General features: G+C 37.4%; 2 protein-coding genes across 2 annotated transcripts; both read right to left on the bottom strand.

Moving 5' to 3' along the window:
- Positions 1 to 12,894: 12,894 nt before the first annotated feature.
- Positions 12,895 to 13,572, bottom strand: LOC115231343. Its single transcript, XM_029801388.1, has one exon. The coding sequence runs from the start codon at positions 13,570 to 13,572 to the stop codon at positions 12,895 to 12,897; it is 678 nt and encodes a 225-aa protein (XP_029657248.1).
- A 1,047-nt stretch (positions 13,573 to 14,619) lies between these two features.
- LOC115231342 lies at positions 14,620 to 16,404 on the bottom strand. The gene has a single exon (XM_029801387.1). The coding sequence runs from the start codon at positions 16,402 to 16,404 to the stop codon at positions 14,620 to 14,622; it is 1,785 nt and encodes a 594-aa protein (XP_029657247.1).
- Between the last annotated feature and the right edge of the window lie 496 nt (positions 16,405 to 16,900).

Below are 16,900 nucleotides of genomic sequence, written 5' to 3'. Positions count from 1 at the left end.
GGTGATGAAACTTATAGCTCTACGTTGTTCGCTTTTGAGACAGGAAAACCATTAATTTGGGATTTCAGGTGTGTTGATACCTTTTCTAAGCCAGTCATCAACGAATCCGTATCTCTGCCCGGGTCTCGTGCTAATAGGCCTGAATTTTAAAACTTCAAAATATATCAGCGCTTGTTAGACGGGTTTTAGTTTTCGCAATTGTTGTTGAGACTTTGTGTGTCTTTGACACAAAGACAGTTATTTATCTAAAAAAACTTGGTCACCTATATTCATTGCGCTACAAAACCCTAACGAATTTACTTCCCCAATGAAAAATTCTTGTTGGCGTTGTGCGTGAGAACATCTGTTCCATTCGGCTTGCTGGCCGATTAAGTTAATTCCAAAACCCATTTCTCTCCCAAGATGTTTAATTTTATTCAACAAATTTATAATTTTTTAGTGATCTTGGCAACAATCATTTTATTTTATTATTTCATACAGAAATTCACTAGCTCTCAGGAGGTTAAGTTTTAATCAGCATCTTTGGGTTAAGAGATGAAGTAAAATTATTTCTTCATGAATATAATCATGATTTATTGCAATATTTGGAATCGCTGGCTTATTTGACAGACATTTTTACTCATATAAATAATTTAAGTTTATCCCTTTGAGGGAAAGATTTTAATATACTCAAATCCTACAAAAATGGCTGCATTCAAAAATAAATTACTGTTATCTTTGCCGTTGTCAAATAGAAACATACAATCTCACGAATTTCTCAACCTTAGAAAAAGCGGTCGACAATTCAATGAATCCTACTCTTCGTAATGAAATCATGTCTCATTTAGAAATGTTGTCCACATCTTTTGAGGAATATTTCAAAACGGATCTAAATATTTTGGATGGATGGATTTTCAGTCTATTTTTGTATAATTGATTTTGAACAATTTTCCAGTCATAAAAACCTTTTTTGCCACTATTTTGGTCGGTCCCTTGGTTGGAATAAATAAAGCCGCGTTTCTTAAAGTGATTCCCTTAACACCTTGGGATGACGCGAAAATTTCGAAAAATTATTTTATTATTTAAGTAAATTTATTTTAGACAAAATAAATAGATTCTCAACAAATAACGTGTGATTCGTTTGGTACAAATGCGAACAGAGAACAAATATTCAATTGTATCAATAATTATTTTAATGAAAAAATATTTCCTGAATAACTGTATTGTTTGTACCGATAGGGCAAAATCAATGACTGGAAAATTTTCTGAAGCGGTTTCTCGAATTATTATTATTATTATTTAAGCCAAAAACAGAATCACCGTCTTAACCATTAACTAACGTGTTCAGGTGATTCCGACACTTCTCAACAGTCTAGCCATCTTTTCACGATGTTCAGACCGTGATCCCACACACTTTCTGTATGTACGGTGAAATGCTTGTGGTCCATCTCCACGATCCCTCCCACTTGCCTCTACAAGAGACTCCAGTGTTCGATGGACAATTTTCATGTCGGTATGGTCCTTCAGTATGTTTATGGATTTTTCTTGGATTTTCTCGATTTTTAGTTGGTTCGTTGCCGCCAGGTTACAGCCCCAAGCAGCACATACATAGCCTATTGTTGGCTCGATATACTGCTTGTAAAGGGTCTCTACCCCTGGCGGACAAGTTCTCCCACAGTTCGAAAGAAAGGCTTTCACAAGATTGATTTTCTTTATACAAGTTGACACGATCGATTCAACATGAGGTGAGAAACAGAGGAAAGTGTCAAACGTTACACCCAATATCTTAAAGATGATGTAGCTCTAAAATGTTTTAGCAATCACTGTATTCTGCATAGGAACGCACTTGTGTCCAAAAATTTACCTAATTCTCTGAAAAATGCTCTTAAAATCATAAATTTTATAAAATCATGACCACTGCAGACAAGATTATTTAAAATTTTATGTGATGACTGGAGTTTGATTAGTTGTTTTTGTGGCTTTAATATGTTTCTTTTTAATAATAGCCTGTAGTTTAATTGTTTCTTTATCCAATTTTCCAAATTATTTTGTTGGCTGTTGCTAACGTGCGCATATGTAGAAGGCCTGTAGCAACTGGGTTGCTGACCCCTGGTCTAAATTTTTGACTAAACAGGAAGCCACAACAGTAAACGGAAAAACTGTCAATGTGGGAGCTTGGACTATGTGTTCTAGAAATTTCTCGTATGCAGAAAGGTCACATTGCTGGATTCTTTTAAGCGAGTATATTGTAAAAGCTGGATATATTGCGGCATAAAATTTTCTAATAACGATATCAGAAAGAAGAAATTTGTTTGTGAGAAGAATTAGCATTTACCAAATCAAAAAAGTTAGTAGTTGTTTAGTTATATTTTAATTATCACATACGTCCTCGCTTTTTCCAACTAAGTTACTTATTTTAATTTCGGGGTTGAATGAAACGTCTATTATAGTTAGTTTAAAATAAAAACCATAAATTTCACACAAAAAATTTAATTCGGCATTACACTTCTGATCATTCCAGACTCCATCAGTGTTCCATACCTCAACACAGCTTTCATCGTAAGAACCATTAGGTTCATTTGTATTCCAATTAAAAAAGGCCCGAATTTAAAAAGTTTGAATTACTTGTTTATTTCCATAAGAATCCAAAAACTCGTCTTCTTTCTGGATGTCATTTACTCCAATCCAAAACCTTGAATTTGCGTTTTTTATAAAATTTTCTGAAATAAATTATTTTTGTGTTTACCGTAAATATAATTATTTGTGATTTGGCTGTCTATATTTGCGAGTGAGCCTTTTTTTTCTTTACAAATGTTTTGTGCATCTTGTCGATTTAGTCTATCCGTCACAAAAATATAACATTTTCCATTAAAACATTCTAAACTGAAATAAAATGAATTACTGTTCGATGTTGGAGCACTTTGCACAAAAATTGATATAATTAGAAAATAGAACATTTTAATTATTATTCTCATTTTCTTCCAGTATTTAAATCAAATTTTTAATTGATTGTCATATTGTCAAGCAATTATGTTTATATAAGTCATATTGTTTTTAAACATGTAAATTATTGTTTTTATTTCAATTTTACAAGAAATCGAAAACTAATTATTGTATGTCTCTTATGTCAAATGTCGATGATTCCACTCTGAATTTAGTTTGTCTTCCAACTCTTTTGGGAAGATGATAACTAACATGTATAATATTTAAATTTATTACATTCTGAACAAACCAAGTGATATATTTAATAAAATCGACAGAATCCAATTTTTTGGATTATTTTAAATATTTCACCAAAAAGTAAAAAAAATTCACTGAAAGAGGGAATCTGAGGGGGAGCAGACGTTCCAGTGAAATATGTGCTTAGGGAATATAACGCAGGGACCACAGACGTGGATGCCTGTGAGAGTCTGGCTGTCGGTTTGGTTGATTATTGTTACGTGTAGTCCAGAGTTGTGCTCAATGTGTTTGGAATCGTTGTATCGCCTGAACAATTGGAGTTTATTTGTTCGAGCCGTCCTCACAAGAACCCGAATTGCATTATTCATGTAATTCTATTTATTTAAATTTAAAATAAATATTTATACCCTATATTGTTTTTTATAAAAGTAAATTTATTCCATTTTTAATTCATATATTTATTATTTAAAAATATTCGACACGTGACTTTCAAGTTGCAGCCTTGGAGCTACTGGAGGCCTTTGGTTTGTCTTTTTTAATATAAATAAATTTTATTTTTAATTATGAATTGTTTAATTATATTAATTTTAATAAAAGTTTAATAAATTTTCACACGTGTTATTTGTATTTTGTTCTAGTTGATTTTATTATACTTTATATTACTTTTGTATTTAATTGGATTCAGAAGGAATATTTCGTGATGCAGTTTCCTTTAATGATTAAGTTATCTGAAATTTCATCATTTTTGAAATATTTTTTGATTTTATTCCTCTGATCTGTTTCTTTCACTTTTTTGATTTTATTTTTTTAATCTGCTATTTCTAAATCTTTGTTTTCAAATTTAATTTATTGGGTGGAAATTTTGTGTATTTTAATCGTTTGCAAGAGAGTGGGTGTACACCTTTGACGTCAACCATTTTTCCACATCTACAACGATGTTGTTCGCAGATGTCAAGTCCGAGTCTCAGTGCAGTACCGATACGCATGCAGTCATCCTCTAATAATGTTCCGAGGCCAGCAATTGGCATAGCATTCAGCCATGACCCACTGTGTGGCACAGCTGCAGAGCGTAAGCAGGCGAGGCGGTGCTGGTCAAGCCTCATTGCCAGGTTGTCTTCGGTGAATTCGCAGCGTAATTTGTCCCAGCTCTGTTGGAGTGATGTTTGGATCGGGAATTTTAATCCTGATTCCTTCCACAGCATACATCCATCTTCAAAAGGCCTGTCCAAAGAAGATTCGGGGGATTTATGTAGAATCTCCAAGGATAGCCTTCGTCAGGATGAGTGAGAGGACAGGAAAGCTGGGAGGGCAAGGTCCAGGGCGGAACTTAGGCCAGCTCCGCCAGAATTAAGAGGTAGTTTACACTGGGTCCACCCATCATTATCGAAACGGACATTTAGGATCCACTCGGCACACAATCTTAACGTATCATCGATAGAATGCAATATTTCATCTTGTATAAAGCAGGGCGAGCATCTCAATAAATATAACAGTTTGGGCACGTGGATGCAATTTTTGAGGAGGAAAAAGGCCGTGTGGGAGTCGAGTAGAGAGAGGCGTTCAGTAAAACGGGACATTTCGACACTCTTAGCTCTGAGGTGGTTTTGCACTTCGGACTCTCCGGAAGGACACCCAAGAAAATAAACATCGTTGAGGCGTGTTTGTTTTGTGTCTGGCAAGATTTCTGAAATCTTTTCCATTACTAAGCCAAAGTCTTGAGTTGGGACTCAGATATTTATGATCTCAGTTTTTTTGGTGTTGATTATCAGCCCCATTTTTGCCAGGGCAGGAACAATTTTATATAACTCATCCAAGACGACATCAATAGGGCCACCAATAGTGGCATCGTCAAGGTACCAAAGGTTGAGAGGTGTCTTTACATTACGAGCCACCTCGTCGATTGACAGAGCGAATAGTAAGGGCCCAAGAGGGTCACCTTTTTGGACTCCAGTCCGTGAACGGACAATGTGTTTGTCAAAGACAAGCGAACTTTCGGACCCGTAAGCAAGGTGAGCCAGACTCATGATCTCAGGGGTACGCTGCGAGCACGATTCCAGCATACAGTCCCTTCTCAGACTGTTGAACGCGTTTGAGATATCCAGCTTCACCGCAAAGGAATTTGGGGAATGTCTTGTGTCAGGTGAAAAAAAAGCTCTTGTCGCGTGGACAGCAGCTTCACATCCGTTGGAAACACCAACTCCCAGTTGGACTGGAAATAATTCAGCGGCAACACGGGGACAGACTCTTCGGGCTGCAATTTTGCATGCGAGCCTCCGGAAGACATTACCGACTGCAATGGGGCGGACTCCTCCATCGTTCTTTCGGAAAGCAATAAGGTGTGAACAAAAAAGTAGATCCCTTGCAAAGCCTGAAATCTCAGCATTGACAATCCGTTCGACAAGCTTGGTAATACACTTGATCAGGCGGATTCCAGTCTCCATAGTCAATCGGGAAATCATGTCCTTTATATGACTCGGCCGGAGACCATCAAATCCCCCACTGCTACTCGGTCTGAAAGATTTAATCCCTTCCAAAATTTCATCATCAGAAATTGACAGTATAATTGCATTGTCTCGTGTGGGAAACTCCCGTAAGTCATCTGGGGGCATCGGATGTTTGTTTTTGAGGTGTTCCAAAGTCTCGGCAGTAGATTCAGCAAGTGAATCAGCGGACGAAAGGACCCGAACTGCCGCACGGATATCGCCATCCATGAGTTTACGACTAACTTGGGTTTTGAACCACTGGGGGGATTTTACCGTGATGCACGTTTGGAAATTGGTCGCTTCACAATCGAAATCAATCCATGAGACATCCAATCTCGCAGAGTTCGACTTAATGGCAGCCGAGAGACTCTTCTTTTGTACTGAACCATCAATTGCTTGTCCAAACACACAAGGTGCAAAAGAGAGGAGACGGATCCAAGAATGGTCCCCCCCGGAGCTTAGCGCATCAGTGATAAGATCGCACAAGCAGTTTGCCGCTGAGATCCGAGCCTGTTTAGGGATACGTAATGGTATCTTCTTAGATTTCCGTAAGTTGGAAATTTTGAGAATATAGTGTTCTGATTTGGGTTCATGAAGCGAAGGAGACTGATGCTGCGAAGCCGAGATTCTGAGTAAAGCCATACAACAGTGGCAGCTCCAGCGCCGGAGTAATTTCACTGCGGCTTTGGTAAGGTGCGCGCAGCTAATATGCCAGAATTTATTACACATTGAACAGTAAACGCCACATTTCCTGGTGTTGATCTTATTACACCCATAACAGATAGAGGGATCCCTCCCAACTATCCGAAGAGTTTCCATCGTCTTGGAGTCTTCTTCTTTCATTATATTTCGCTCACTCACCTCACCACAAGAAGAACACACTTGAGTCGGCGGGCTTCCCCTCGATCCTAGAGCCAGTGGGCTTAGATCGTGGAGATGGGAAAAGACCCGATGGAATGACCACTTTTCCCTACTCCTGTGGAAAATCGTTGGTTTGGGATTCAACGTGTGTTGACACCCATTCCAAAACTAATATGATCTCTTCTGCTGTTTCTCCAGGTTCTGCAGCAGATGCTGCAGAGCAAAGAAAAATTGCCAAATACGCAAATCTTGGACAAATAAAGAGGCTTTGAGGTCAGAGACAGTTTCTGTCAGTGACATGTAAAACAATTCAAGTTCGTCGGGGTTTGTGGAAACCCTCTTTATTGTAGGAACGTAGACGTTAATTATGGATATAAAGGACTTATCCGACATTTTATTTTATACCTTATATGATGTTAAATCCTCCCTTTTCATCTCTTCTTTTAAACCTCGGATAATGAATGACGCCAAAGTGAACTTATTATTCGAAAGACATTTTTTTAAGAACCACTTCATTTGTATTTCGGCTTTCGAACATAAAACGAGATGCAGGTTCGACTTGTTGGGTTTTTTCCAGCTGCATTCTTAGTTCATCCGGAACAAGGTCGGAGGAAATATACTTTCCATCTTGTCCCATTAATACAATATTGTCGCCTTTTCCTTCTGTGTTGGTCAGATTTCTCTGAACAATACGCCTTCCAAAACTTCGGATTTCTCTTATCCATGATTTTTCTATTTTCTTATTGCCCATTTCTACTATCATCGTCTTGAGATTGTCGATTTCATTTTTTAACTGGTTTCTGACCCCACATTGGAACATCTCAATAATTACGGATGTGGTCGCTTCCTATTTTTCGACATTAACCCAGCCAACGGGTGTAAGCAGTTCGAACGATATAAGTTCACAGGACTTGAATAATCTTTCCGTTTTTGACTCTCATACTTCCATTATAGAAGACAGAGATTCCTGCTACTGCGTCAGTCTTGTAGGTATAATAAGGGATTTGTAGCCGTCAATTTTATTTGATCCCTTCAGCTTCGTCTTGTTGACAATCAGAATGTGAGTGAGCGGGCATTTACCATTGTCAGAATGAGGCATTCTTCCGACATGCAATTTATTTTTTTCTGACTTTGATTTCCTCGACTCGCAGTACTTTCCGATTTTGATCTGTAGGGAAGTGTTGGGTTTGGATTTGGACATAGTCCAGAGACTGCTTAATCACATTCTTGACAACTCTGAGGGTGTGGGGAATAATCTGAACATCCAAACTCTATTCCGACAAACTAACAAATTTAATTAAGAATGTAAATCAGAGGCCTAAGCTTTTGTTTGTGCCAGCCAATTTTCAGTCGATCGTGACAAATAGTCGTTGAAATAAGAGTAGACACGACGTTGAAAACTGATAGTCAAATCACAAACAACAAGACAGACATTTTTATGCTTGATAAAACAAAAAATAAGATAACAATAATCCAAGTCGGAATCACATTCCAAGACGACTTAAGGCAAGTGAAGAAATTCCACAAGTATGATCAATTTGCTAAAAAATTGGCACAGATACACAAGGCAAAAGTCACGATAGTTTTTGTCGCAATAAATTGAGATGAAGCAGTTACTATAAGTCCTAAATGAAAAGGTTGAATATAGATTTCTCGACTAAGACGACATGACAAGAAGATTAACTACCATCAAGTTGCAGAAGAAACAAATATTCTTATTGATAGATGAGAGTATTTGGGAGTGTCAGTTGACCTGCCACAGCCACAGGAGTCGGCATTCTTTCTACAATACAAAGAAAAGTGTCGAAACGTGACGAATCAATTTTGCTTGAAAATCCAACATACTAAAAATATTATTTTTTTTAAATCAAATGAACATATTGTTACTATAATTTCTTGTCAAAAAACAAGATTAATCCAACAATACAGAATAAAATATTAAATCTGATAAAAATTACACTGAAGTATAATTATACAAAACCGCAATAAAAAATATAATTGCCTGTACGTGATTGGAAAAAATGACATATTTTTTTAATTTAAAAGATGCTACGTGTTTAAAATATAATAACACAATTATACAAAAATTTTAAATTAATTTCTTAACAATAGTCAATAAAACCAAAAAACCTGAAGAAATTTAAAAACTCATTAAAAGTTAAAAATGATTGTCAAAGATGCTGCTTTTAATTCTTTTTCTTTGGCTGAAAACTGGTTTATGAGCATTGAAATAATAGTCTAGAATCTACAAATGGAGAAATCTATAACTTTGCTGGACATTCATATTCCTTATCTGTAGATACTACGTATTTCTATGATTACGATGATGCATGCCCGAAAGATTGGTATCCAGTCGACATAACAGATCAAACAGAAAATGACGTTTTAGAAAGTAATTAATAAACTAAATGTAAAGGTATTTTGAGAGAAAATCACTATATTGGGGTTGATTTTGACTATTGGACTGAAGGCCCTATAAGCATGCATACTGGAAAGGAATTGGTATTTGTTAATCTAATAATATCAAAGACATATTTAAACTTCAAGCGTGACTATAGTTACTTTGATGGAGTGTCGTTAGAAGCACACACTGGTAAATGGATTAAATTACATTCTTGGTCGAAAAAAAGTTATTATATCTGTGAATCTGGTTTAAATAATGACTTTATTATGAACAGATACAATTTCTCCTGAAGGAATGAATATAACCTCATCAAAAATCATAAACAGTAAAATTATTAATCTACTTTTAGTGCAATTGATATGTACAATTTGATATTTGATTATTTTAATCAACATAATATTTCCTTTAAAAATTGTGTTGGTGTATGCACAGATGGGGCACCACCTATGTCTGGAAGACTTAATGGACTTGTATATTGTTTTATTATATGATTAAATTCAGGTTTCTTTACTAAAAGCACATAATGATCAAATACTTTCAACACATTGTTTTTTACATCGTGAAGTATTGGTTTCGAAAACTCTTCCGTCTGCTTTAAAATCAATTATGGATGATGTCATAAAAATGATCAATTATATAAAAACTCGATCTAAAAATTCTAGAATTTTTAATTCTTTATGCGATGAAATGGGAGCAAGTTATAAAAATTTATTGTTACACACCGAAATACGATGGTTATCACGGGGAAGGGCACTGGCCAGAGTGTATGAATTAAGGGACACGATAGCTGAATTTTTCACGAGAAAACAATGCTATCAATTTCATGAATTGATCAGCAATTCGAATTGGAAATTAAAATTAGCATATCTAACGGACATATTTTCGATATTGAATGACGTGAATCTAACCATGCAAGGAAATAATGAGACAATTTTGAGTTGCACGGACAAGTTAAATGCTTTAAAAATGAATATTACATATTGGAGAAGACTAGTATTAAGTGGGGATTTTAGCATGTTTCCTAAGACTAATGGTTTCGCATTCTAATTTATAGAGCTAATTTAGATTCTGACGGTACCATAATACAAAGTCTTATCAAAAAGTCAATAATTATTTTCCAGACATAGACATTGAAAAATATGATTTTTTTTTTAAATACCAATTTATATTAATAAACGAAAAGAGTTAAAATGCGCAGCGAATCGACTGGCAATTCCCGCGCATGATGGCCAATGAGATCCTTTGAAAGAGTCCGATCGACTCGTTGGGATCTTTCGTGGCAAAATATGATTGGGTATTTATTTTAAATAATTAGTTTTAGATACGGAATCCATTTTTGGTTAGTCATAGTAATGAGTTATCACCGTTCGAAAATATGGAGCTTATTGAACTATTTAATGATCGTACCTTAAAATTATCACATACGGAATTAAATATTGGCGAATTTTGGATCAAAATTCGTTCTAGATTTCCAAAAATAACAGATAAAGCAATGCGGATCATTCTACAATTTGCAACAACTTATTTGTGTGAAACGGGATTTTCTGCATTACAAAACATTAAAACAAATAAGCGAGAAAATCTACTGGATTTAGATTCAGAAATGCGACTGGCCTTATCAAATATTGAGCCAGACATAGAAAAATTATGTAAAAATAATAAATTTTGAATTTGGAATTTTATAATTATGTTTTGGTTTTTGATTATGTGCTGCGAGATTATTTTTTATTAGCATTTGCGCCGCGAGAAATTTCTCGTGAAAACCTATGGTCTATTCGGTGCGAGAATATAACATTTTCCATTAAAACAGTCTAAACTGAATTTTATCTCTATTTTATAAGAAATCAAAACTCTTATGTCGATGATTCCATTTTGAATTGTTTCTTATTCAACACTTTAGAGAGATGATAACTAACTTATTTAAATTTTAGTAAAGGTTGATTTACAGAATATTTTGTAATGAAGACATTAATAAGCATTATTTCCCCCATTATCTTTCTATGTTGAATATGTATTTGTTTTATTCACAATTTTTTATTCATGCTTATATTTTCTGAATTAATAACAAATATTAACATCCAATATATTTTTATCGATAATCTGATTAAACTCACCATACCCAATTTTTATGTCAATTAAACGCAAATTAGAGCCATTTCATAGAAAACCAAACTCAAATCCTTGATTTGTGCTCAATCAATGAAAATCGCATAAACATATATTTGTCGAAACAAAGGTAGGAAAAGCAGCATTTCGCAACCAAAAATAATTTATTTATTAAACATATAACACTAAAATGCAAAGTCGTGGATGACAGGAAGGGGATGTCCTTCAGTGTTAAAAACCCACTCCTTCAAGTCAATCTTGTCAGTAAATATTAAATAAAGGTATTTCAGCGTCTCGGCCAAAAAGAATGACTCTTGCACGTCGTTAAACCTGGGGGGCACCTCGTTGACATCCAGCAGTCCAGAATACCCATACTCCACCCTGCAGTGCTCTTCTATAGCCTGGTGAGTAGTCGACAATGCACAACCAACGCCGCCTTCATTGCCCAGTCTCGGTATTTGGCCTCCCCTCCAACACGGAACCCCACAAAATAGCTCTCCACCACTTCTGGCCGCAGATGGTAGGCAGAAATAACCGCCTTCCCTTCCATATCAAACCTCTCCGGCCCGATGTGTGTAGCTACCCAATAATAATATAATATTCACCCGCCATTTCATAGCTGTGGTGACAGGCAGCCGTGATGGACTCCCCAATGTGGTAGAAGGCAGGATTATACTGCGATCCGAGGAAGTACATCCCCCCTACACATCCACCAACCACCCAAACCAGCAAAACAGGCCAACGACGACATTTTATAGTCCGGCTGTCCACCATTCCTCGCATATAAATAAGCCAACTGCCCATCCTTGTGTGTCAGCCTGTTATAAATGGCCTCCGACGACCGCAAGTACATGTCGACTGACCCTCTGCCCACCTGGATGTAGTTCTTCAACAAATATTCGTAGAAACTGTCACATTCCTCCCCCACGGACACAGTCCTACCAGGATAGCACTGGAAGGGAGGAGTCCCCCCAAACTGCCCTTCCACCGACTCCCTCACCCTCACAGCCTCAAATAACCCAAAATCAAACTTTGTCATAAAATCGGGGATCATTGAGGAGATGTGCCAAATATGTAAACTCGAGTGAAAAGGTGCCGACCTGAGCCAGGGAGAGGGATAAGTGATACCCCTTCCCTCTACAAATAGAGAGGGAGAGTACTTGGACAGGTCGACTTGTGAGTAGGGGAAGACATTGTCGTCCATGAAGGCGGCCGAGTACAGTCGATTCCCACAATCCTTCAATTTGTGGAAATAAATCAGAATTATATTCCTGGACTCACCTCGTCCTTAGTGAGGGCATACACTGAGAGGAGTCCTCCAATAATCCGGATATTGAACTCAAAGAACGAAATGTACCCCGCCTATATAACCTCCCTCCACTCCTACCACGTCACATGTAAAGTGGTCTCTTATCCAATTCCTGGCTTGAATATACTCCTCCTTCATATCCATTATGTACAGTGTGTCTATTGCGTCGATCACTGTCGTCCCCTTCAGTGTGGTCCCCAACACTCCCGGGTTGTGCTTTCCGCTGATTGGTCTATTTTCGTTCTCTCCAAATGCGGTCTTTGAGTAGCCATTCCAGGCGTGTCTCATCATCTTGGTTATTAGACTGGATTCTTACATTTATGATGAATTGGGCGTTTTCCTGTGTGTTTGTATCCACGGGGGTTGGTTGTTCTTTCTTAGGGACTGTTTGGGGTTGGGAGGTGTAGAGGACTCCGACTGTTGTGGCAAGAATCACGAGGACGATAAGTTTTACACGTGAAACCAACCTCATTAATACACTCTATTTTATTTATAATAAATAATAAAATAAATAATAAAATATATATAAATAATAAATTATAAATAAACCAAAAACAAAAATTAAACAAAAATTAATTGATATTCTCTCTTCTCTTAGGGGAACTACTCCGTTGACCGGTCATGTCTTGACACCTCTCCTCTTCGTATTGCAGTAAGAAAGCAGACTCCTCTGGCAAGTCAACTGGCACTCCCAGTTCTTCTCCTCTAGCGATAAGACTATCCGTTTCCTTCTCAATTTGGTAGTTGTCGACCTTCATGCCATGTTTGTATTCAACGACCATGCTCTCCAGGGTTTTCTTGATTGTCACTGATTGAATGTACGCCTTAGTCGGGACCTCTATATTCAACTTTTTCATGTAGGACTTATAGAACTTGGTCACTACCCCATCCCATGTCAATACGACAGGGACTATCGTGACTTTTGCCTTGTGAATCTGTGCCAATTCTCCAGCAAGTAGATCATACTTGTGGAGTTTCTCTACTTCGACTTGCTTTAACCTGTCCTGGGATGTGACCCCGACTTCGATTATCGTTATCTCATTTTTCATTTTATCAAGCACGAAAATGTCTGGCTTGTTGTTTTTAACTTCAATGTCGGTCTGCAACGTCATGTCTACTCGTATTTCAACACGACTATTTTCCACGACCGACTGGACTGAGTGTGCTTTCAATTTCTTGCATTTCTTTATTCCGTACTGACGACAGACGTGTAGATGTATGCATCTGACAATTTCATTGTGTCTTCGCATGTATGACCCGTGAAGCATTCTGCTACATCGAGTAGCTAGGTGATCCACGGTTTTTCTTGCCGAGCCGCAATGGTTACAATTAGGCTTTGCCTCTCCGAAAAACAATTGCGATCCTGGGCCAAGCAATATAGTGCCTCGGCCTTTGGGCCATTGTTCCCATTGGCTAGCCATACATTGGACTCCACGATATCAGCACTCGGTTCCTGAATGCATTTAAACAGCGTTGAATGTATCATCTTAGATTTAATGGTGTCCATTAGTCTTTTCTTCTGGCACTCCTTAATAAGGTTTACATCCAATTTTGATTGGTCTTCCAGATTGTACTTGAGAGCGAGAAATCTTGCAATCGTGGTCATATGTGTTTTCTTTTCTCTCAAGACCCGCAAGATTCCTGCTCTTCTGAGGCACAACGAGGCTTTTCTTTCAAGGTCGGAGAGAAATTGGAGCAGGATGCATTCGCTCTTATTGGAAATTGAGATTAAGCCTCTTCCAAAACCATTTCTGCCGAGATAAATCTTTCTTTATTAGCGGGCTTCAGATGGATTCGTAAAGTAGTTAGAATGCGACGAATTACCAGATCAATGGCATCAAACTCACTCGGTTCAATGTCGATCAATCCGATAGTAGTTGTAGAGAGAGAGTGCATATTCGTTTATCGCTTTAAAGAGGTTTACTGCACTTAACTTTGTTTTTGCAAGACTCTCGATTCTCTCTTTCACGTTTCGAGCAATTGTTTTCATTACCTCGATTTTCTTGACATCACTTCCTCTATCCTCCAAGACTCCCAGGTATCGATACCCAGCACACCCATCCAGACATTTTGTATCTTTCACATAGTCCAGGTTAGTCGCAGACTTTTCCGAGTTCCTCTTGAGGCCAACGGCATCAAAATATTCATCGACATCTTCCATCATTTTTAGAACGGTGTCTTCTTTCTCAGCAATTATTTTCAGGTCGTCAATAAACAGCAAATGGTTTGTTGAATATGAAACCGTGAACGGGTCATTTTGACCTATACGCACCTTCGGGAACTTCATATTCAAGCTCCTACTTAACGGATCCATTACCAGAGTGAAGAGTTGTGGAGAGTGAGTCTCCTTGTAAGATTCCTCTTTCCAATTTTACAGTTCCAATTCTCTTATTGTTAAGTGTCAAAATGACATTCCAATTTTTGATTAGAGTTTTCACAAAATTTGTGATCCAATTCGGAATTCCAGACTGATCAAGCACTTGACATAAGAATTCATGATTGACAGAATCAAATGCCTTTCTGACATCGATCCACGTTGCAAATAAGTTATTTCCATACTCACTATTGACACACTGGTTTATTAGTGCTTGTTCCTTTGCGCCTTGGCATTGCCTTCTAGCTCCCAGCTGATTATCCGAGATAAGGTTAAACGCTTCGATATAGTCTGTAAGCTTTGTATTCACACATTTAGTGACAAGTTTGTACAATATAGGCATGCAGGTAATCGGCCTTAAGTCATTTGGGGAATGGCACTTTTCATTTTTTGGAATGAGGTATGTTACTCCTGTGTAAAACCACTCAGCAGGGGAATAGCCTCCATTCACAATTTTAAGGATCTCATCGCACAAATGGCCATGAAGAGCTTCGAACTTTTTGATAAAGAATCCATAAACTCCGTCACAACCCGCGGCTTTCCAATTGGGTACACACTGGATAACATTCTTGATAAAATCAGTTTTCACGTCACTTGGAAGCTGTTCAGCTCCAGTAATATGCTTACCAACAATAGCTTTAGGAGCACGGTTCTCCTCTTTCTTCCATACGCCCTTCCAGAAAGATAGACACTTATCTTCTGGGACTTGACAATCAGAATCTTTGTTTTCACAGTTCAGTCTTCGATAGAATCTTCTCCTGTTTAGTTCAAAACAGAAATTATCTTGTCTAAACGACTTTCTGGAGCGATAGGTTGAGATTTTTTTCTCCATAATTTTGACTCTATCTTCAATAAGACTAGATACACGTGCCAGCTCTCCCTTTCTGGATTTTTTGTATCCAAACGAGCATAAAATGTTCAGTGTCTTCTCTTTTTCGTCTTTAGATTGCTGGCCATTAAACTTATTAACGAAAGTTAGATTTTCTCTAAGTTTGGAAATCTTTCTTTCCGTATCCTCAAGCCATGTGCTTTTTGTTAGGGATTGCCTCGTAATGTTTTCATATGAGCATTGCCCGGCATAAATTATATCCGTGATTTCATTTATGCTTGCAGGCGGAGAAGATAATATATAGTTCGAAATCACTGCATTAATTGCGACAAGAACATCAGTCTTTAGCAATTTATACGGAATCTTCTTTGTGGGCATTCTCGCATTTCGTGGGATTGACTTAAGTTCCTGAATTTGGAGATTAAACTCTTCCTTGCATTTACCATAAATGGAGATTTCTGTCTTTGGCAATAAGTAATCTGAGGTATCCACATTATTTCGACTGCCACAGCCATTAGAGCAGGGCTTTACATTCAGTAAGTTTTTCACATCAGAGACACTCTTTTGAGTGAGAAAGCGGACGTTGAAACATTCGGCAATAAGTCTCCATCCTCCACGAGGAATTCTGCCAAATCGTCTCTTCGCTGACTCCACAACACCAGAAATCCATTTGACTTTGTCGTTAGAGTGTTCCTCACCGATCACCGATTTAAGAGGGATTAGATGGGGTGAGACATGTTCGGTAGGAGAGTTTCCACAAATTTCATGGGGATCATGTAGCCCCGAAGACTTGCTTCTTACCAATAGTTGTTGGTTATCTCTAATATCTTTTGTAAGAGAGCCCTCAGGATTTGCTTGCAGACTGGTGAAAACAGACATACACGACACCACAAGAAATTGTAATCTAGTAGATACGCAAATATAATCCTGATTATATAAAATATGGGTTTATGTGTATTGATAAAGATGATTTGAAAGCCAAAAATGTTTTGTGTGCATGAAAATTCTGTCACACAATAGCATGACCACCAACTCTTGTGAACACTTGCGCACATGTCATCCCCATCTAATCCACAAAAATAAGGATTATTTTATTCTTTGCGTAAAATGATGAAAAATCAAGTATTGACTCGTTTCATACAAACTTTGCCTTCTGATAATTCCATGCTATTAGCATCTTACATGATCTCATTACGTATAGCGAAAGAAAAGAAACCTCATAATATTGCCGAAAAACTGATTCTTCCTTGTTGTAAATACATAGTACGTACTCTTATTGGCACTCATGCTGAAAATATGATTTCGGAAATACCATTATCGAATGATACTGTTCATCGACGAATTTCTGAAATGTCAGAAAATATTAAGTGTCAGG

This window comes from Octopus sinensis, unplaced genomic scaffold, assembly GCF_006345805.1.
Source record: "Octopus sinensis unplaced genomic scaffold, ASM634580v1 Contig18273, whole genome shotgun sequence".
Classification (NCBI taxonomy): domain Eukaryota; kingdom Metazoa; phylum Mollusca; class Cephalopoda; order Octopoda; family Octopodidae; genus Octopus; species Octopus sinensis.
Note: the sequence above shows the minus strand (reverse complement) of the source record. Positions and strands in the feature narration are given on the sequence as shown.

Bases quoted from the DNA above. Each gene is read 5' to 3' on its own strand.
- LOC115231342 (XM_029801387.1), bottom strand. From the start codon at position 16,404: ATGTCTGTTTTCACCAGTCTGCAAGCAAATCCTGAGGGCTCTCTTACA.
- LOC115231343 (XM_029801388.1), bottom strand. From the start codon at position 13,572: ATGCGAAGACACAATGAAATTGTCAGATGCATACATCTACACGTCTGT.